Below are 23063 nucleotides of genomic sequence, written 5' to 3'. Positions count from 1 at the left end.
ACCAAAACCTCTGAGTGTTCTACAATATATTTTTTTCTTTTTATATGCCATACATTTTGCAAAAGGTTTACAAACTTATTTTCCCAAAACAGCATGAGCATAACATACACAGGGGAGTCAAAAAGGAGGGAAGAGAAAAAATAAATAAATAAAGGAGAAGAAAAAAATCAGGTCACTGCTAAGATCCAAGGTGAAATGTAGAAAAAGGGAACTTCAAAAGCTGAAGAAGAAGAAGTAAGAATTTAGGATTAGAGAAATGCTATCACCATGCTATCAGTCCTTTCCTATATGAGTTAGGCCCCATCCTCACTGTGATACAAATTTTAGAAAATGGTCATTTATAAAATGTTAGGTTCTGGCTTTTTAAAAAGCCCTTATTTCAGTGAAATTCTATCATTACAAAAAATATTTCCAGATATGAGATGTTAGTTAATATATTCACATCTACCAAATGGGTCTACAACATGTATTTTAAAAGTCATCTTGGCACAGTGATACTTTCCATTTCTACTTTTCTAACAGGGTATACAAAAGATAATTCATAGCAGTACCACTATCATTACAAGGTTTATACTAGGAAATGCATAAAACAGTACTAGAGAAACATTTGGAAAACCAGTTTCCAAATATTATTTCTAAATATTTAAAATAAACATGATTATGAACTACCAGCTTAAAAACATTCTTCATTTAATTAGATGACTGCTTAGGAATTACATAAAATATGTCCTCACTAAGACATATACTTCAGAATTGCCTTCTACACTAAAAGCCAAGATAGAGTGATGAGTTAATTATAATAGAATGTGTTGAAGCATCTAAGCTAGTACTTCTACTAGTACTATCTGGGGGAGGGGGGGGAGAAAAAAACACTTTTTACCATAACCGGAGGTGTAATTAGGGCCGCGACGACCTCTGCCTCTTCCACTATAAGACCTAGAACCTTGTACAGAAGAGACGGTACTTTCATCAGTGGCATATCCTTTCTCTTTTTCAGGCCCTCTGGTGGAAGAAGGTCTGAAACCCATACCAATCTGCCGAAGTTGTTCATCAATCTGTAAGCGTTCCATTCTTAGTTGTTCTACTTCCTACAATCAAAACAGAAATGGTAAGTTTTCTTGTAAGCAACTATTTGCCTTCTTAAAGCATAGTGCTAGGGCCAACTCCACAACCCTGTGGATAGACAGCAATGGACCCCACATGGCTAACCACAGTTTGAATTCCAGCTCCAGCAGCATTGTGCCATGTGTCCCCCAAAGAATGACAGGATGGAAAAATGGAAGAAAAAGGACTGGAGCATGACCACACCCTATTGGGAAGTATGCTTACACTCAAATGCTCTCTCTCTTGCCAAAGTACATATCCTATGGCTAAAAAGAAAGAAGTCTAGAGCTAGTGCTAGAGCTGTACTCTCTTTTAAATGAAGAAGCTGTGACATTAGTTGGTGAACTAGCACTGTGTTGTAGTAAACACAATTCAAGGTCATTTGCTGATTCAATTTAAATGCTTATGAATACTTTAGAATGTGCTACCAACATATAATATCAAAGATAATAAGGACTCTCCAACTTCAAGATTTTTAAAAAACAGTTATATAAAACTGTTATCTAGAGAAAACTGTTGGCTAAAAGAGATAAAAAGAGTACCAGAAAATAAAGTGTTAGCTTACAGTATCATTGTGAATCGAAACTTATAAAGATGACTTTCAAATAAAAGGAATTATTGGAGTGCTTTCAACATACTAACAGTGGGGCCAAGTGATAGTGCAGTGGTAATGCAACTGGACCCATGTAAGAAGGGGACTTTCTTGTGCATACTGGGCACACAGGGCATGCTCATCATCCAGGCTGGGCTAGACTGGGTAGACTGTGGAATGAAGAACCTACTGGGGTGTCTTTCACTAGCCGTGCACTCTTGCTCACTCTCACGCATATGGAAGATATAAATACATACTTAAAAAGAGAAAAAACCTAGGAGCAAAGGTGAGAGAGAATGAAAGAAAAAACAGTGGGAAAATATAATCATAATATTTAATAATTTGTTACTCATTCCTTTTTTTAAACGCTTTGCTCTTTGTGTATCAACTCAAGTAAGACTATTTTCGTAACAATAGATGAAAACTCAAATGATTTTTATTGGGGCAATGTAACTGATTCAGATAATAATCAAAATTACCAAGAAAGCCCAATGTCATTCATGGTTCTGTACCTTATTTGTATGTACAGTAAGAAGGTAGAAATGGGGACCAGCAGGTAGCATGGTGGTTAAGGCACTTTTACAGTCACACATGGCCGACCACGGTTCAAGTCCCAGACCTGGTGGCTTGCTTTCTCACTTTCTCTCTCTCTCTCTCCTCCTCTCCCCCCCCCCACTCTCGTCAAATAAAATGAATGAATGAATTAACAAAAATTTTTAAAAAGGTAGAAACAAATGTCTCTAGTATAGAATGAGAAGATACACAGTAACAGTCAAATCATATGAATATAAAAAGTGACCATTTCCTAAATAAGAAAAGAAACATAAAAGCCCAGACAGACCTAGAGCAGTTACTGTCTACTGCTCAAGTTTCCACTACAGATTCAAGAAAAAAGTTCCTTTATGCTTTCTGTCTGATTGAGGCAGCTAAGACTAAATAGAGGAATACAGGGAGAAAAGATGGAGAGAAATTTTACAACTGGAATAACCTTATAAACAGTTTGTTCCAAAGAAGAATGTAAGCTTTGAGTCTGCATGAGCAGGGTTGGAAAAGACTTCCTACCACGCTCACCTGGTTATTAATACTGTTAAAAGGTTAAAGGCTAAAACAATTTTTTTTTTTAATTTTAAACTCAGAAGAACATAAGGGAAATAATGTCCATGAGCACACTCATTTTCTTATGGTGGAAGATTTTTATTTTTAAATTATCATGTAGCAAAACAAGGTAAAGGTGAAGATAAACTAACAAAATCCTTAAAAATCTGAAAATAAACATAGTATAAGGACATGGATATTTTGGATTTGTTAGCTGTAAATGTACAATATTTATGCAGAAAATGTACTAGCAATGGTATGAGAAAATATTATGAACAGGATACAAACCTTTAGATAAGCAATATGATACTCTAAAAGAACTTGCACATTTCCAATGCTTTCTTTAGTACCAACAAATACAAATGGAACCATTCCCTGTAAGGAAACACAATATCCTCAGTATTTAATACTTTTAACAAAATCCTACCTGAATGTCACATACTAATATATAATTCAGAAAACTTTTCAGAAACACATACCAATATATAATTTGGAAAACTCTTCCGAAACACACAGCAATATACATCTATAATATTTCAACGTTTTACATAAAAAATACTAATATGAAATACTGAGATTTTTACTAATTGCATATTTATGATATATTCATTCAAGTGTACTAAAAATTTTTAAAAATCATTTTATAAAATTCATTTATATCTTGTTTTCTGATTTCTGACTTATCTTTTTCTTATGTTCCAAATACATAAGCCAACATTTAAAGTTAAAAGTTTTTCTTCAGGTATGGTTCCAAAGTACAGCAGCTCTGTGCTGTGCAGAGGAAGCTGGTTTCTGCATGGCCAATGAAAGTTTAAATCCTGGCCAGAGCAGCTTGAAAAACTCACTCGGCATGAGCGAAGATGCCCAGGATCCTGATGGGTGAAGAAATGAAGGAAAAAAGGACTGAGCGAGGGTGTGAGTTGACTTAAGCATTCTCTCTCTCTCTCTCTCGCAAAGGAATACACTGGCATTTTCCCAGACTAGCCATGAACTTACAGAATTTTGGGTGTTGGGATAGCCATGATGCATTTTTGCATAGAATATTATGTCGTGACTTTCCAAACAACCAAATAGATATATCTTCTTAGGAGGCAGAGCTTTAAAACCCAATAAAGCACATTAAGCAGGTTAATATGTGTGCAGAGAACATGGAGTGTCTGTACCACAGGGGCTGCTCTCTGACCAGTCAAAGAAATAACATTTATAGCGCATAAATGTTTACACAATATAAAGCAGTTACTGATAGGAGCAGACTTAAGTCACAGGTATTAAGTAAATGAAAGAATTCACTCAGACTTGCTCTTAAGTTTGCTGAATTTCAGAATAGGAAGTTTAAAAAGAGGAAAAACACTTTCAGTGTCCTAATAGCTTAAAAAAATGAGATTTAAGGCCTAAAATAAACTCACCCAATCAGTTTCAATGACTTTCATTTCCTGAATTTTACAGAATATTTCCCAACAGATATTTATACAAACTGGCATAAGGTTTCTAAATTCTAAATACAGAAAGAGTTATAGCTTAAGAACTTTCAGGTCTAGGGGCTGGTCAGTAGCACAGTGGTAAAAACCTGACACTCACTGAGGCTGATCTAAATAGGAAGGTTCTGGGTTCATGCCTGGCAACCTCCTTAAATATACCAGAAATGCTTATGCCCATAATCAGAGGCTGGGTAAACCTGCGTACAGGTGGAGTGCTGTCTGTTCTCTTGGTCTCTGTCTTGCACATGGAAGGAGGAAATTACAAGTCCAAGACTCAAACCATATCCGGCCATGTGGAAGGAGTCCAGTACCCTTAACAACCACACCACCTGCTGACTCCAATTTCAACATAATTTCTAAAAAGAATTGTAATTGGTGACTTTTGCAACATGGCCAATGAAAAAGAAGAAAAGCAGGTCAGCAGGTGGCATGATGGTTAAGGTAACTGGGTCCCACATGGCCAAATGTGCTACAATGTAAGTTCCTACCAATGGATTGAAAATCGAGTTGGGCACACGTGTGTGCATATCCAAAATCCCCAGAGGAGAATGGAGAAGGGACTGTGGTATGGCTATCCCCTCTGGAAGGTGATCTCTCACTCTTTCTCTTTCCACATACACCCTTATAGTAAAAACTAAAAGTAGAAAGAAAGGTACTAGGAGAAGGTGCTAGGATGCAGCACAAAACACCGCTATCACGGAGCTTACAGAATGCTATAGTGACTATAGAATTAATCTCAACTATGAAGGAATGAAACAAGAGAATCTAACTTAAGGTTATGAAGTGAGGAAGCTTTTTCTTTGCTCTCAGGAATATATAAGCAGCTAAGAGGGCAAAGTAAAAAAAAAGGATGGGAAACAGACCTAAAAACTTTTAAATACATGCTGTATTTCTGAGGCTATATTATGCCTTGTATATTTTATCTAATCTTCATTAAAAATAATATCCCAGTTATACAGTTGAACGAAAATAAAGAGCCTAAAAACATGAATTAGCTACTGAGCTAGTCAATTTCACATCTAGTTAGCTATTCCAAATATTTGTTAACCACCAAGATCTATAATAGATAGGTATAATGATACATAAAGTCCCCATTCTAAAGGTATCACAATCTCAGAAGATACTAAACATTCCTGTAATAAACTCAATGTGATATGACCAAAAAACAGGAATATAAAGTAAAATATGAATTATGCCACCCTAGGTGCAAAAACATAGGGGAACATAGGAGAATAAATAAGACTGTTGGGATCAGCAGTTGGTGTAATGGCTATGTCGCTGAACTCCCATGTAGTTGACTGCAGTTCGAGTCCCAGACCCGGTAGCTTAAACTCAGGCCAGGCGCATGTGCAATGCCCAAGATCCCAAGAGGAGAATGGAGGAGAAGGGATTGCGGCATGGCCATCCACTCTGAGGGGTGATTTCTCGCTATCTGTCTCTGTGACTCTGCCTTTCTGGCAAGTACACGTGCCCTACAGCAAAAACCTCTCCAAAAGAAAAGAAAAGAAAGAAAAAGAAAATATATTTTTAACCAAGTAAAGAAAGTCATTCCAAGCAGCTCATCTACAAAGAATAAAAGAAATGTGATACCTTGATCTTCAAAGGTAAATATCACCAAGTCACTTTGAAGAGGAGAGGTAAAAGGAATCCTCTATGGCACATTGTTTATAAACTATTCTTTTTTTTTCTTTAAGAAAGATTTCAGCTACAGAGTGCATGTGCTTGCCAGAGACAGAAAATAAGAAATTACCCAACCCAGGGATGGCCACACCACAATCCCCTCTCCTTCATTCTCCTCTCGGGATCGTGAACACACGCACATGCACCTGGTGTCAGTTTAAGCCGCTGGGTCCAGGACTCAAACCGCGGTCAACTACATGGGAGTCCAACGACATAGCCATTACGCTAACTGCAGGTCCCCCCAACCCTATCTTATACATCCCCACCTGCTTAATTATTTACATTTAAAGCCTGACTACCAAAAAAAAAATTAATTTATTTCTTCCATGAGTGAGAAAAAGGCTGATAGACAGCTTCTCCAATAGGGCTCAGATGCCACAAACCAAGCTCAGCATCAGATGGCTTTGGATCATGGCACATGCATGTCCAGCATATATACAGGGAGGACTCAGTACAAATCCAGAATCTCCCATGTGGGTCAGCCTTATAAAGTGTCCAATTTCGCTGCTATGCTGCTGTGAATCCTTCTTTTCCTTTTGTATTTACATTTTTTTTTTTTGAGAGATTTTCACTGTAGGGTGCGTGCGCTCGCCAGACAGAGAGAGAGACATAGAGACAGAAAGCGAGAAATCACCCTCCAGGGAGGATGGTCATGCCGCAATCCCTTCTCCTCCATTCTCCTCTCGGGATCTTGGGCACGCACGCACATGCGCCCGGCGTGAGTTTTAAGCCACCGGGTCCGGGACACGAACCGCGGTCGACTACGTGGGAGTCCAGTGACATAGCCATTACGCTAACTGCTGGTTCCCTGTATTTACATTTTTAACCTTAGGACAGAAATGGTAGTACAATGGCCAATACTATTAGCAGAAGAAAAAGCATTTAAATTCTTATTTATGAAGGAGAATCTAGAAGAATAAGCTTACAACAAAATGGCAAAGCCACTGGGGATTGGTGAAGCTAAAGGAAAAACGAGGTATTAATAGGAAACTTAGAAATTTATAGAGTTGAGCCACTTAATGACCCTGCCAGTACACATCACCTTCAAAACAATTTTTAGGTGGTGGTTGTTTGATCACCTGGACAAGACACAAATGTAAAGAACAGTGCTGATTCTAATGGTATGATACCATCAATTCTAATTCTTATTTTAAAGCAAATCTTAAAATCATGCAAAATGGGAGCGAGAGGATGCTCATAAGGAATAAGGCAAAGTGATATGCAATTTACACTTTTATTTTTTAAGGAATTTATTTATTTATTTTTTAATTTGACCAGAGAAAGAGAAGGGGACAGTGAGAAAGTAATCTGCCAGGTCCGGGACTCACACCACAGTAAGCCAACTGGGAGTCCAGTGCTTTAACCACCATGCCACCCGCCAGCCCTGCCATTTACAACACTTTTCAATGTAGTATAGAATAAAATTACTGACAAAAGCACCCCAAGCCACAAGTATTCATTTATATAATACCTTGATATTCCTTTTTCCTCATTCATTCACCTTCATCATCTGTACACACTAAAAATAAAAGTGGTTACCTTAAGGGCATCTTGAAAACAATAGTTGTTACCATACAGTTTACGTGCACACATACTTTCCCTCTCTTCTTAAACACTATCCAACAGGTTAAGAAACTGCCCAAACTGCAAATCTGAGGAGATTGTTAGTTTACTACTTTCTGGGATGTAATTTTAGAAAAAATTATTTCAGGCATTTTTAAAAAGCCTAGGCCAAGGACACATAGTTGACACAACTGTGAGTGAAATTCTCAAGTGCTGAATGAGTAACAGTATTGTGAACAAAACATATGGAAAGAAAGAAATTGAAAAACTAATTCCACAAAGTTGGGATCTGAGTTAATAGTGATATATAAGATTAAAGGAATTTCTGTTAAAAGGTGAACAATTCTTTAAGATTCTATAAAGTCAGAGACAGCGTGATCAAGAATTCCTTTATAGGGACCAGCAGTTAGAGTAATGGCTATGCCGCTGGACTCCCACGTAGTCGACCGCAGTTCGCATCCTGGACCCAGTGGTTTAAAACTCATGCTGGGCGCGTGTGCGTGCCTGCCCAAGATCCCGAGAGGAGAAGGGATTGCAGCATGGCCATTCCCCCTGGGGGAGGGGGGGGTGATTTCTTGCTTTCTGTTTCTCTGTTTCTCTCTGTCTGGCGAGCACACGCGCCCTATAGCAAAAACCTCTCCAAAAAAAAAAAGGAATTCCTTTATACTAAACTATTTTGTTGAACACACTAAATTCTACAGCTTTATAGTCTAAGAATAAAAAAAGAACTGTTATATGCAATATTATAATATTATAAGTGTAAAATATTCTTAAAAAAATGTAAAAAATAAGAAAAAGGGCTGACCCTACAGTTTAGGGGTTAAAATAGTCATATCCTGCTTGACTTAAATTCTATCAGAACGGAGAAAGGACTGTAGAATAACCATGCCCACTGAGGGGACGCTTTATCACTCTCCCTCTAGGTCACTCCTTTCATTTATTTTTTAAGAGTTTTTTTTGTGGGACCAGCAGTAATGACTATATCACTGGACTCCCATGTAGTCGACCACGGTTCGAGTCCCGGACCTGGTGACTTAAACTCACGCCAGACACATGTGCATGCGTGCCCAAGATCCCGAGAGGAGAACGGAGGAGAAGGGATCACAACATGGCCATCTCCCCTGAGGGGGTGATTTCTCGCTGTCTCTCTCTCTCTTTCTGGTGAGCACACGCGTCCTATAGCAAAAACCTCTCCAAAAAAAAGAAGTCCCCCCCCCCTTAGGATGTTGTGTGCTCACCAGAGAGACAGACATAGTGAGAAAGGAAGAAATCACCCCACCAGGGGGAGGCTGGACTATCTATCACTCCTTACCAAATGCATACTGCCCTCTGGCAATTTAAAAACAACAACAACAAAACAAAAAAGAGGCAAAGAAAACCCCACTATATCAAAGTATAACTAGATCAATAGATTTATTTCTGAAATTATTTCCAAAATACAAAGCAAGATATTATCATCTGCCAAGAACAAAACAGGCAAATAGGCAAGAAAAATAGGCAAATATAAATTACATTTAAATACTTACATCTTCTCTAGGTAATTTATTTTCATTGTCTCCTTCAATTCGCACCCGAACCACACCAGATTTGTCCACTATTTCTTGAATAACTTTGCCATTTTTTCCAATTACTTTTCCTTTAGTAACAGAAAACAAATATAATGAAAAATTAAAAACCAATTCTAGAACTGTTTTGAAACCAACCCAAATAATTTATCATTTGCTATGAAATTACAAACACCAAGCAAACTTCTATCATTTTACTTTCAATTAACTCACCCTAAAGGCTAGCCAAGAATTTTACCCTTGGTTTGACTCCTTTTCTTGAACATATCAAAGGTTTTTTAATCTAAGATCAAGAACGCTGTTCACGTACAAGACATTTTTAGTCCAAACATTTTTAGTACGTTCTCTATCACCCTCTTATTTTTAAAATATCAACTTTAACCCAGTTAAAAAACCTTGAATATATACATGAGAGAGAGAATACTACTTTAATCTGGAGTTAATCATATCAATTTATTATATATGATATCCACGCAAGTAACAAATTCATCAATCTTGTTTTTAAGTTTCTGCTTGTCCAAAAGAGATCTGTGGGACCAGCTGGTGGTATGGTGGTTGGGGCACTGGACTTCCACATAGCCAACTGCAGTTCAAGTCCTGGACCTGGCAGCTTGCTTTCTCATCCTCCTCTCTCTCTCTCTATCTCTGGTAAAACTGAATCCATAAAATTTAAAAACAAAAACAAAAGGGTGGGGAGAGAGAGATCTGTGACCTGAAGGTAGTCTTAGAATGGATAATCTCTACAGTAAATAAAATGGTTACATTTAACAAGGATTACATTTCACGCTAGTTTTTAAAGTAATTCACAGTTTTATACAGGTACATCATAGATTTGTGATGTGCTCACTGTCTTGTGAGGTATGAAATGAAAAAAAAATTCTGATTATTTTCCTTCTCTACACTTAGTTTGTCAATCTGCAGTTGAGTATCAATCATTCAAGAAATAATCAACGGGGAGGTGGTGAAGACAGTCTTCTCCCAATTATTTAATTATCTAGTTATAAAGTTTAACATACTCATGCAAAATAACAAAGTAACACTGCATAGTGTCAGCTAGGAACAGAAGTAAATATTCAGATAATCTTCACTGTATGGAACACATACATCCCTTACAAAGCTAATAACACAACTGTTAGCAAGTGCACATCACCTTAATTTTTTTAGGAAACCATTGTCACAAAAGTTTAACTTTAGTTGAAAAGGGTTAAAATGCAAGTTTTTCCTACTGCATGCTTGAAAGAACAGTTAACATTAAAGAATGAATAAAGGAAGAATGGAATAACCTAAATTGGTCAATACAGCAAAAGCACTGTAATGAGATTTTCTCACTCTTACAGTCCTACTCTAGACCACTTTCCCTGTTAATAACCTTACATTTAAAAGCAGTGGCAACTGAACAAGTAAATAAACATTAACTAGGTAAAATAAAGAGATCAAGGAATTCACATGTTGCATGTCTTCTCTGAGCAGCCCTAGGATGAGCAATAAAACCAACCTCCATTGTTAATACAGTGAAGCTTAAGCAGCAACTTCATCCCTAAAAATAAGCAAATGTCTTTTCAAAGAACAAAATTTAGGTTGATATATCACAATCCCTTCCCCCCAGAATCTTTGCCACTTCCTTCTTGTCAACTACATCAATGGTGAGTGAACGAACTTCCATCACCCTTCTGAGGTCCTTGACAGGGACCTACCTGCAAGTTTTATTTAGTCTCACGGGAGAGCATCAGCACGTAATTTAATACTTCCATAAATTCCAGAGCATATTAACAAATTAAAACATACTTGTAGTATAAACTGAGTAGTGAGTATAAATGCTGAAGGGACAGAGCAGAGAACTGATTAAGGAAGGCATCCAGGAGGTGAAAATTTTGATTCACTTTTCAAACCAATGGTCAAACAATATTTTTTCCCGTGATTTGGGAGAGGTGGGAATAGTCAAATACTAGCACTCTTCAAACTCAAACTGTGTAACATCATCCTTTCTGGAACTTACTCACCAAGTGGTCCTCATTCCCTTTTTATTCCTCAGTCCTCTTTTTCTTTCATTTGGACTAAGTGTGCACTAATGTTCAAAAGATTGCTTCGCTCGTGGAACATTTTGGAGGGAAATACAATGATTACACATGACAACCAATAGAAATTGTCATACTACTCATGAGTTAGTCCACCAACATGCAAGATGCTGCTAATGTGAACTTCCTAAAAAGCACACAACCCACATCACAAAGTCCAACTAACACAGGACAGAGAAAAAAAGACAACAAAAATCACAGAACTATAAATATATCAAGTTCCTTTACTTCTGAAATAACAGGGAATTTTTACTCGCAATTAACACTACCACTAACTCTGTAAAACCAGCTACCTGTATAGAAAAAACCTAATCCTCTTCACAAACTCACCACCAAATCATCTTCACAAAAGTTAAATTATGTGCTGTACAGCAACTAGCGCAATGCTAGTGCTGACATATGTCAACAATTTACAATTTAAACAAATCAAAAAAGGAGGACCACGTTCAAAAGCAGCGTTATTTTCAAAGGTGATTTCATCTGAAAACAAATACCTGATAACATTTTGTATCTTAACAATGTTCATAAAAATTACATAAAATTGTTCAAACTTATATCCAATTTCAATACCTCAACTCTCTCTCTAGTTCAGCCTACCATGAATGACAGTATACCAAGAACTGATAAAGTAGAACTTACATGACTGGCAGTATACAACTAAGCTAAGAAGTTGCTTCCTAAAGGTAGAAAGGGTAGCCTTATACATAAGTGAAGCCTAAAGGGTTAAAACTACTTACACAAGGTCAAAAAATTAGTAACAGTCGATAGGAAACAAAAACTTATTCCCTTCCCAGTAAATTCCACTACATTAAATTGATGCTTTTATATTCAATTTTTAGGATAATCACTGAGTACTTAATACAAAACTGAAGTCTTCCAATTTGTCTCCACTACCACTTAAGAAACACACAGATATAGGGCATATTAATTAAACAGCTGTAAGTTCTTGTCACTTATAACCCACGGGTACAAAAGTTTTCATTAATGGTGTCAAGCACTTAATAGTGAAGCCTCCCCTCATATCATTATCACCAGCCTTCTCTCCTCCCCACAACTTCTTACCTTATTCTATGCCTTTGCAACAACCAATTATTATTTATTCAGGGCCTACTGTGTAGAAGTCTATTACCCTATTGTTAGTCCACTGTTACTTTTTCTTCTGCACTAAACAAAAGAAAAAAATTATCACAAACACCTTCTCGTAAAGTACTATCACAATTTTGATGGATATATGAATGATAAGAAAGACATTAAAGGAATAAAAATAATAGGAAAGAACCCAAGAAATGAGAAGGCTTAAAAAAAAAAAAAAAACTGAAATGGCCAACTGTTACAAAAATTATTGATCTTTAGTGGATCACCCTGTACAGAATATATGACAATGTTAACACTTTCTAATACATGACAATAAAAGGTATAAGTCACATACTATCATCTCACCCCCCAAAAATTAAAGTATTACTATCTAAATACTCTACATAACTATAAGTAGTCTTATTTTCATGTAAGTCAATACATAAAACCAAGTAACATTTTATTTATTTAATACTTGATAGTTAGTACCTACCAACAAGATTCCTAGGAACCTGAATAAAATCCTCCACAAATTCCAAGAAACCTCTAGCCTTTTTTACAGCATCAGCACTCTGTAAATGGGGAGGGGAGGAGGGAAGAGAAAAATAAACATGAAACCATTTCAGTCCTGAAGCAACTCACAATCGAAAACAAAAATATGGGAAAAGAGAAAATTCTGAATTATGCTTTGCTAGGATTCTAACCAGCCCAATGGAGAGTCATTTCAAGATAAGCAATTCATTCAGTTTCTTAAAAAAGTAATCATTAAAAGGCTAAGGGGGGGAACCAACAGTTAGCGTAATGGCTATGTCACTGGACTCCCACGTAGTCAACCGCAGTTCGCGTCCCGGACCCGGTGGCTTAAAACTCACGCTGGGCGCGTGTGCGTGTGTGCCCAAGATCCTGAGAGGAGAATGGAGAAGGGATTGCGGCGTGACCATCCCCCCTTGGGGGCGATTTCTCACTTTCTGTCTCTATGTCTCTCTCTGTCTGTCTGGTGAGTGCACATGCCCTATAGTGAAAAACCTCTCAAAAAAAAAATAAATAAAATGAAATAATTTTTAAAAAAGGCTAAGGAGAAAAACAAATGCAGAAACTGTCAGTACTATTAAAACCAAACAATGGGGGACCAGCAGTTAGCATAATAGCCATGTCGCTGGACTCCCACATAGTCGATTGTGGTTCGAGTCCCGGACCCAGTGGCTTAAACTCACGCTGGGCACGTTTGTGTACATGCCCAAGATCCCGAGAGGAGAATGAAGGAGAAGGGATTGTGGCGTGGCAATCACCCCTGGGGGGTGATTTCTCGCTTTCTGTCTGTCTTTCTGGCAAGCGCATGCACTCTATACCAGAAAAAAAAAAAAGAAAAAAAAAGAAAGAAAAAACAAAAAACAAATAATGGAGCCGACTGTGATACAGTGGTAATGCCCTGCTTAAGAGAAGCAGGATCACCACATGGTGAATGCAATCTGAATCCCCAGTCAACCAGAAACACGCCAGGAACACAAGCCAAGTGTTCAAGATCTAACAGACTGGTGGGAGGTGATCAGCGTGACCAAGCTCTTTCTCCCATTCACTCTATCATGAATAAAGTAAAACAAAAACAAGAAACAAAAATATGTGATTTTTTAATTTGCCAGAGGGCAACAGTGCTTGCCAGAGAAAGGAGGAGAGAGGAAAAGAGCATCCTCTAAAGGGACATAGTCACACTGTCCCTTCTCCACCATTCTCCCACTCTGTAGGAATTTGGAGAATGCACGCAGATTCAAACCAGAGAGTCAGCATATGTGATCTGATTCCCTTAATGACAAGAACACAGGGCTAGTCCCAAAAATGTCAGGCATTCTTAAGGTCCCTTTTTAAGCTACTGAGAAAATCAGGTGCAGATTCTGTCACTTATATTTTTACAGCTATTGAGTAGGTAGGTAAACCTTAACTTATCTTTAATACACTTGTCCATATTCCCATTCTTTATTTCTCCAGGCAAATGTTAAAAACATTAATTATATAGATTCTCTGAACTGTATGCATTGTTTTATATATTTTCAACATCAGAATTAATTTTAAAAGTTGTTTCTACAGAGATATTTTTAAAATATTCCTACTGGGGACCAGCAGATAGTGTAATGGTTACATTGCTGGACTCCCATGTAGTTGGCCATGGGTTGAGTCCTGGATGGTGGCTTAAAACTCACACCAGGCAGGTATGTGTGTGTGCCCAAAATCCTGAAAGGAGAATGGCAGAGAAGGGATTGTGGTGTGGCCATCCCTCGAGGAGGGAATTTTTTTGCTTTCTGTTCTTCCATCTCTGGTGGGTACACATGCCCTAGAGCAAAAATCTCTGAAAGTACAAAAAAATCAAAAATATATATATTCCTACTGATAAGATCACCAAAATTTGTGGCCAGCCAGCAGGTGGTCTGGTTGGAGTGTTGGACTCCCACATGGCTAAGTGCAGTTCGAATCCCCAATCTGGCAGCTTCTCACTTTCTCTCTCTCTCTGTCTCTGGTGAACCACAATATCAAATTAAAAAGCAATAATGATAATAAATAAAATTAACTCACTTAAAAAAAAAAATACTGAAACTCTTATTTTCTAATTATGAATATAATCTTAAAGGATTAGAAGGGGGTCTTTTAAAGTAATTCTATATTTCTCAATTAATAGCTATTTTAACTTTTAATATTCTTTTATAAACATAGCATGAATTTATTATATGGTTACAATGTATGCTATATACAAAAAATACTTTAAAAAACATTTTTAATTCACAAAGTATAACTACTATAATATACATATACATAATACTGTTACTCATACAGTATGGCTCCAATGGCTATCATCAATTACTTTCACATACTACCTACTTTTAAAGTTTTTAGAAATAAAAAAATAAAGCTTCTAGTCCCATTTACTGTATGAATCTATATTTCATGACAGCCATACATGTAAAACTTAAAATATCATTAAAAAAAAAAAATCCATTTACTCTCATTTGAAAGACAGTCTAATAAAAATCTGTATTATATTTATAAAAATAATTTACTAGGTCAGCAGATAGCGTAGCAGTTATGTCAATAGCCAACCATAGTTCAAGTACTGGAGGTAGCTTGAAACACACCAGACACATGTGCATATGTGCCCAAGATCCCGGGAGAAGGGAGGAGAAGGGCCTGTGGCATGGCCATCCCCCTTTGGGGGTAATTTCTTACTTTCCCTCTCACTGTCTCTCTCTGGCAATCATATGTGCCCTAAAGCAAAAACCTCCTTAAAAAATATTTATTTATTTCCTATCCCTGTAAATGTTACAAGTTAACTATTAATGAAGTGTTACCCAAATTAGAGTTCTATAAAAGGTATTCTATTATATACTATATACTATTGCCGGTACTTGACACATACTAAGCACACAAATAATACATGGGTAAATTATTTGTAATGGGCACAAAACAGAATTAATTCAGAATCAGTTAAGGAACTTCTGAAAACATTACACATTATTCAGTCAACCTTCCATTCCCCCAACACAAATCAAATTCAATTTATTTTGTAAGTAATGATTAGCAGGTAGATTGATTCAAATGAACCAATTCTATTTCAGAGGTATTTCACTGAAAAACTTAAATTCCTGTTAAAGTATGGTCAAATGATAGATGGTTAATGTTAGCTAAGGCAGCACAGACAATAGGTTACCTCTCCATAGATTCTAAATGTCCCAGTATCTTCATCGAGCTCAATCGCAGTAACTCCAGGAACCTTCCTTGCTTGCTGTATGTTACTACCATGTGTTCCTATTGCCAGGCCCATTAAATCTTCTCTCACAACAAATTCCTCATGAAAAGCTGCTGCAAGTTGTTTCGTGCACTAGTAAAGGAGAGAAATTGGAATTTATTATAAAGGAGTATAACAAAGGAATTTTCTATACACTTACGTTCACGGTAACATTATTCACATGAGGCAAGAGGTAGAAATAATTCAAATGTCCATCAACCAGGGAACAAAAAAACCATGGCATACGCACATAATGCAATATATATAGCGTTAAAAAAGAATGCAATTCTCACATATGCCATGACACAGATGAAACTTGGTGATTATCGCACTAACTGAAATAAACTACTACAGGGCCAGCCCATGGCATGGTGGTTAAGTGGCTGGATTTCACACGGTAAATTGTATGGTTAAAGAGTTCCAAATCCAGCAGCTTAAAAACCATGCTGGGTACGTGTACAAGTATGCCCAAAATCCTAGAGGGAAGAAACAGAGGAGATGAGACTGCAGCATGACCATTCCCTGTGGCAGTGATTTCTCCTCTCTCCAGGAAGCACATGTGCCCTCTGGCATGTGCACGTGTGTGTACACACACGCAGAGACTAATATTATACAACTCCACTTACATAAGGTATCTTTTTCTATTTCTAAACTTTATTTATTTGTATATTTATTTATTTATTTTAATTTGACCAGAGAGGGACAGAGTGAGCGAGAGAGCGAGAAAGCAAGACACCAGGTCTGGGACTCAAACCATGGTGGGCGATGTGAGAGTCCAGCATCCATAACCACTATGCCACCTGCCAGACCCCATAAGGTATCTTGAGTAGTAAAATTTACAGAAACAGAAAGGAGAATACTGGTTGCCAGGCACTTCAATAGCAGCAGAAATGAGAATTGTTTAAAGGGTACAGAGTCCCAGTTTTGCAAGACAAAAAATTCTTGAGATTGGTTTGCCAGCAATGTAACTACACTTAACACTACTAAAGTACACACTAACAAATGGTTAAAAGGATACATTCCATGTTTTGTGCATTTTTAGTAAATAAAGGCTATGCTGGATAAAAGTAAAAATAGAAAAGCAGTTTTTCTAAGGACACAGTAACTCTAGACAGTGGCACAAAGCAGGTCCTAAGGTCTAATAGGTAACTTTTTGTTATTTTTTAATCTGGCAGAGGGTGCATGTGCTTGCCAGAAAGAGGGAGAGAGGGAAGGAGAGAGAGAGAGAGAGAGGAAGTACTTCCCAATGGGTTGTGATCATGCTATAATCTCTTTTCTTCCATTTCTCCATCCTGTTGGAATTTGGTGCAGGCATGCATATCTGTGTGCCTGGAGTGTTTTTCAACTCACTGGGGCAGGATTCAAACCACAGTCAGTCATGTATGCTCTAGCTCCTCTGACCACTAGGCTACAAGGCCAACCCAAAGAAAAGTAATTTTGAGCCAGGGTAGGAGACTAAAGACTATACCTACAAAATAAGTAGTTGGAGGACAGGTTAATCAATGGCACAATGGTGAAACCCAACACACTATGAGGCAGACTGGAAAAGTTGCCAGTTCTAGCCCAGAGACCTCCCTGAGTACACCAAGCATGCAAGTGTCCATGGTCCAGGCTGGCAGAGGTCAGGGATGCTCAATCAATCAATCAATCAATCAATCAATCAATCTCTCTCTCTCTCTCTCTCTCTCGCTAAGAAAACTTAAAAGGGGGAGGAGGGCTGACTCACTGGCATGACTGTAAAACACTGCTCACAGCAATGCTGGATCCATAGGCAAGATTGCGAGTAGGGCTCCTGGCTGACCTGTATACTAAGCATGCCCATGATCTTTGCTGGCTAGGGAGAACAGAGGAGGTCCACATCCAGAGACCTGGTTAAGGGTGCTTTTTTTCTTTCTCTTTCTGTCCCTTCCTCTCATGAAACAAACTCTAAAAAACTAAATGAGACATACAAAATACATTTAGTAAGTAAACCACTTACTTCTAAATGCTTAGTGGCTTCTTCATTTCTGGACATAAGCATCAACTTCGTACGAATACTTCGCAAATGCATGTCACTTAAAATATTTACTCTCTTCACAGTTGCTTCACTGGCAGACTACAGAAAAATATGTTAAACACTCAAAAATATAATTTTTTCCAAAATAACACAAACACTTTTTTTCTTAAGGTTTCTGTCATAGGGTATGTGCACTCACTGAAAAGAGAGGGAGGGAAAGTAAAAAGTCATCCCCTAGAGGGGATGGCATGCCACAATCCCTTCTCCTTTCAGGATTCTAGGCACACATGTCCGATGTGATTTTCAAGCTGCCAGGTCCAGGAACTGAACCAGGGTCGGCCATGTGAGTCCAGAGCCTTAACCATCATGCCACCTGCTGACCAAACAAATACATTCTTCTAGATGATGCTTTCCTTGATCCTCATCTACTACACTTCCCCCTTTGCCTAAAACTCCTTCCCCACCTGAGTAATCATTACTTCCTTTCTGAATTTCCTGTTATTTGGAACTGTAAGATCATGTGGAGGTAGAGGAATCCAGGATCCCATATGTTAACAATTTATAATGTTAAGTATGTCATATTAGTCATTTTATTTTTCTCATTGAAGAAGAAATCAAAAGTACAGTTCTCAACTTAGTATGGTTCAATTTGTTAATTTTTTTAAATTTACGATGGTTTGAAGGCAAAAAGCACTCAGTAGATACCATAATTTATCCATACAACCATTCTGTTTTCACTTTCAGTAGTTAGTAAAGTATATGATATATTTGATATTCTGTTATAAAACAGGGTTTTATGTTAGGGGATTCCACCTAATTGTAGGCTACTGTTAAGTGATTAAAAGCACATTTAAGGTTGGCTAGACTAAACACTGATGTTCGGTAGATCAGGTATAATAAATACATTTTCGACTTACAATAATCATGTTAATTCAATTTACATTAGACTTACATTGTTTTATAATTACAAAAATTTTTTTCTCCACCATATTAATAAATATTCCACTAAGCTTACTGTGCTTTTATTTTTTGAAGTATCTAAGTATAAAATCTGTGCAATACTTGCTAATTAGCTACCTTAAAATACCGCATATCTTACCAGTATCATTAGCTGTGTAGTTTCTGGGTGGTAAAAAATTCTGCATGCTCCTACTGCTTTCTTAAAATCTTTATGTGCATTTTCATTAGCACACCTAGAAAAAAATTCATCACATGTAAGACTTCAATAATAGACTAAATTTAGAAAGGAGTCATAATGCAAATGCAGTATTTCATTTTTACATCACCCATTAAAACCTTTATTAAAAAGATTTTCTATCAGAAGGTTTTGATTGGGTGTTTGGGGAAAAAAGATTGTTTTGTAGCACTGAAAAAAATCCTCTTAATTTACAAACCACTTCAATAGTAAACAAAATTACTCACGCCTCTCTCAAATCCTCAGGAACATCCACTGTGCATTTAAAGAAGGTATTTTTTTTGACAGTTTTATTTTGATTGACAGGTCGAAGTCGCTCAAATGTGACTATTTCATTGTAAGTGGCATCACAAGCAGCATATTCAATGACGTAAAACTAAAAGACATCAAAATGCTTTAAAAATTCCATTTGAACAAAAAAAAGGGGGGGGGGACACTTTAAATGAAGTTTTAATTACCTGGCTTAGCTTAACCAGTAAACCCTCCCCCAGGAAGCATAAATACTAAGCACACATTGATTTGATTTTCCTAAACTATTGGCAGATTAGAGGTTCTTATAAGCAGGACCTCTGGAGAACAGCTTTAGTTTTTGCCAACACAAAACACAAAGAAACTACCAATATAATCAATGTTTTAAATTTTTGATCAACTATTTCTTTTTTTTTTTTTGGGAGAGATTTTCACTGTAGGGCGCGTGCGCTCGCCAGACAGACAGAGAGAGACATAGAGACAGAAAGCGAGAAATCACCCCCCGGGGGGATGGTCACGCCGCAATCCCTTCTCCTCCATTCTCCTCTCGGGATCTTGGGCACGCACGCACACGTGCCCGGCGTGAGTTTTAAGCCACGCGGGAGTCCAGCGACATAGCCATTACGCTAACTGCTGGTTCCCTGATCAACTATTTCTTAGGTAAGAGTTTTAGAAACAAAACTTGAGTTGAAGTAATATCTTACAAAAACCAGGGGCTAATGTATTTACAAGGAAACTAGGACAAAGCAAGTATCATCAAGATCACTTACTTCTCCTTTCATCATCCGAACTTTAGCCAACCACCATCCACATGGTTCCTGGTCATTTGCTCTTGAATATACCTGATAGGGAAAAAATGACTTTATTCATTCATTTCAAAAGATTTCAACACTGTAAACAATGACTTGTAATAAATGTTAAATCCCATTAAACTCTAGAATCAATAATGTTGTTACTGAAATTAGTATATAGATCAATGCAAGTTCTGTGTATTCTTAAATTTTACTACTTAAAAAATAAAATTGATGGGGCCAGCAGGTGGTGGATTCTCACACGGCCAACTATGGGTCAAGTCCTGGACCCAGTGGCTTGCTTTTTCATTCTCTCTCTCTCTCCCTGGTCAAATTAAAAATAATAATAGTAATAATAATATTAATAAAGCTAAATAAAATATTTTAAAAAAATAAAATGGATTACTTTTTGGACAATTTAACTTCTTGAAAATCAAATCACCAATTAATGAAGGTTTACTACACATAAACATTACAGAAATTGTCCTCACAAAACAAAGTTCGTCAAATCTAAGAACTGTTTTTTCATGGTCCAATTGAGGTAGGAGACAGGGACCCTAAAAATATAGTTAAGGTATGGGCCCAAGATGGAGTCAAAAAATGGCTAAGTTCTGAGATGGAGCCAGTGATGGCTCAGTGACTAACCTAGGCAATATGACCTAGACCTAAAACAAAGGCTTTTTCCATGTCCTACCACATTCCAGGAAGAAAGTAAGATAATGGTTTTCATGGCTCAAAGCTTCTAGACAAAGACTCTCTAGACCCTGGAACGCACACCTAAGTTAGGAAAATAACTGGATCCATCCAGCACATGTCCCTCCCTACCAAGACAGGAATGCACAAGCCCGACCTAGAACCCAAGGTCCAGACAAAGCTCTTCCTCATCCACATAAAAACCCCTTGCCACAGTTCTTCCTTGACAAACCATTTTTCCTGTTCCCTCCCTTCTTGGGAGCTCTGTTTTTCCTTCCCTCTCCTTTAATCAACTCCCCAATTTGCTACACCTGCTGTGTCCATGACTCTCAATTCTTCCTGTGGGTGGGACAAGAACCTGAGTCTCGGGAACCAGCAGTTAGCGTAATGGCTATGTCGCTGGATTCCCACGAAGTCGACCACGGTTCGTGTCCCGGACCTGGTGGCTTAAAAAACTCACGCCGGGCGCGTGTGCGTGCGTGCCCAAGATCCCGAGAAGAGAATGGAGGAGAGGGGATTGCGGCGTGACCATCCCCCCTGGGGGGTGATTTCTCGCTTTCTGTCTCTATCTCTCTGGCGGTCTGGGGAGCGCACGCGCCCTACAGTGAAAATCTCTCAAAAAAAAAAAAAAAAAAGAACCTGAGTCTCATTGCAAGTGTAGACTAGATCACCCCACCCCACACCCCGTTCCTGTGTCACAATCACAGAACACAGGTAGGTAGGGGACCAAGGAGGGAGACTGTGGCCACATGAGACACCCAAGTTCAGATCTTATACGAACCTGAACATGCTGGGCGTGGTGGCACATACCTGCAATTCTACCTAATTGGGAGGCTGGGACAAAAGATTCCAACATTAGATGCTATCAAAAATGCCATCCCCTTCTCCCTACTCTTCCTTCCATGCTCTTGCACATACATTCATGCACTTAGCTCCCTAACACTCTTTCTCTTTCATAAAAAACAGTTTTCAAAAAGTAAAAAACTTAGTCTGAAAATTCTTTTCAACAATATGATCACTTGCTAAATTACATGTCTTCAAATGGGCTAAAACTGTTTACCTGAACAACAAAAAAAACCACACACATTTCTTCTATCTAGCAAAGTACATAAATATCTTGGGAAATCTACAAAAAATAAATCTTACACTCTTTACATTTGTAAATAGGTTAGAAAAGATTGACATGGGAACTTTCTCATGATACAGAAAGCATACTTAAGATATTTTCAATACACTGAGAAGCATTCCACAAAAATCTTCACTACAGAAAATGAGACTGCCCTTGCAGTGGTGGCCAGGGAAACCTATTAGTGGATGTTATCAATCACCTAGAAAATACATATGAACTACAAGTAGGCAAATAGTTTTGGAAAATCTGAAACACCCATCAAGATGATTTGAGAAAAATCTTAGAAGTGACAGTAATACTAGAATTGTAAATGAGTAAGCCAAAACACAATGATGAACTTTACCATACACCATGATTTTAAAAAGGTAGAAAAAAATACTAGAAAGGCCAACACACAATCAGGGGATGGTAGAGTCAATTTTAGCTTCTTTTTAAAAAATTCTGACAAAGGGCATGTGCACTCACCAAAGAGAGACAGAAAGGCAGGCAAAATGAGAATGTGGGGAATGGTTATGAGGCATCCCTTCTCCTCCCTCTCTCTTCCTTTAGGGATTTGGGAAATGCATATTTGCCTGGTGTGTTTTTCAAGCCACTGGGTCCAGGTTTGAGCTGTGAGTCTGGTCTTGAACCAGAATGGCCTTGAAGGATCCAGCTGCAGTAACCATCCTGCCACAGGCTAGCCCAATTTTAGCTTCTTTTATATGAGTTCTAACTTTTCAAAAAGATTATTACTTTATGACTTTCAATCTTTTAGATCTTTCAAAGGAAACCAAAAAATTTTGTTTTTAAAGAATCATTGGGACCAGCAGTTAGTGTAATGGCTATGTCGGTGGACTCCCACGTAGTCGACCGCGGTTCGCGTCCCGGACCCGGTGGCTTAAAACTCATGCCAGGCACGTGTGCGTGCGTGCCCAAGATCCCGAGAGGAGAATGGAGGAGAAGGGACTGCGGCGTGGCCATCCCCCCTGGGGGGTGATTTCTCGCTTTCTGTCTCTGTCTCTCTCTGTCTGTC

The 23063-nt window shown here is 37.9% G+C and overlaps 1 protein-coding gene and 1 long non-coding RNA gene across 4 annotated transcripts in view; one reads left to right on the top strand and one right to left on the bottom strand.

Annotated features, from left to right (window-relative positions):
• Positions 1–23063, bottom strand: part of FXR1 (FMR1 autosomal homolog 1) — a 52027-nt gene that overhangs the window by 16011 nt on the left and 12953 nt on the right. For 2 of the 3 annotated variants that reach the window (XM_006147374.3, XM_006147375.3), the window contains exons 3-12: positions 20209–20280; positions 19417–19565; positions 19094–19187; positions 17977–18093; positions 15921–16091; positions 12720–12798; positions 9039–9148; positions 3080–3166; positions 1031–1088; positions 881–943 (exon numbers count right to left, since the gene is read on the bottom strand). In XM_006147374.3, coding sequence (XP_006147436.1) covers positions 881–943; positions 1031–1088; positions 3080–3166; positions 9039–9148; positions 12720–12798; positions 15921–16091; positions 17977–18093; positions 19094–19187; positions 19417–19565; positions 20209–20223 — 943 coding nt within the window. In that variant the 5' untranslated portion in view covers positions 20224–20280. Of the gene's footprint in view, positions 1–880; positions 1089–3079; positions 3167–9038; positions 9149–12719; positions 12799–15920; positions 16092–17976; positions 18094–19093; positions 19188–19416; positions 19566–20208; positions 20281–23063 lie in introns of all 3 variants that reach the window. The other variant, XM_006147373.3, reaches the window with a different exon arrangement.
• On the top strand, positions 924–1853 carry LOC114007635 (uncharacterized). The gene is made up of 2 exons (XR_003549229.1): positions 924–1108; positions 1227–1853. It is a non-coding gene; the product is annotated as an uncharacterized LOC114007635 (long non-coding RNA).

The sequence above is a fragment of the Tupaia chinensis genome, unplaced genomic scaffold (assembly GCF_000334495.1).
Source record: "Tupaia chinensis unplaced genomic scaffold, TupChi_1.0 Scaffold000212_1, whole genome shotgun sequence".
Classification (NCBI taxonomy): domain Eukaryota; kingdom Metazoa; phylum Chordata; class Mammalia; order Scandentia; family Tupaiidae; genus Tupaia; species Tupaia belangeri.
The sequence above is the reverse complement of the archived record's forward strand: the minus strand, read 5'-3'. Positions and strand labels throughout refer to the sequence as shown.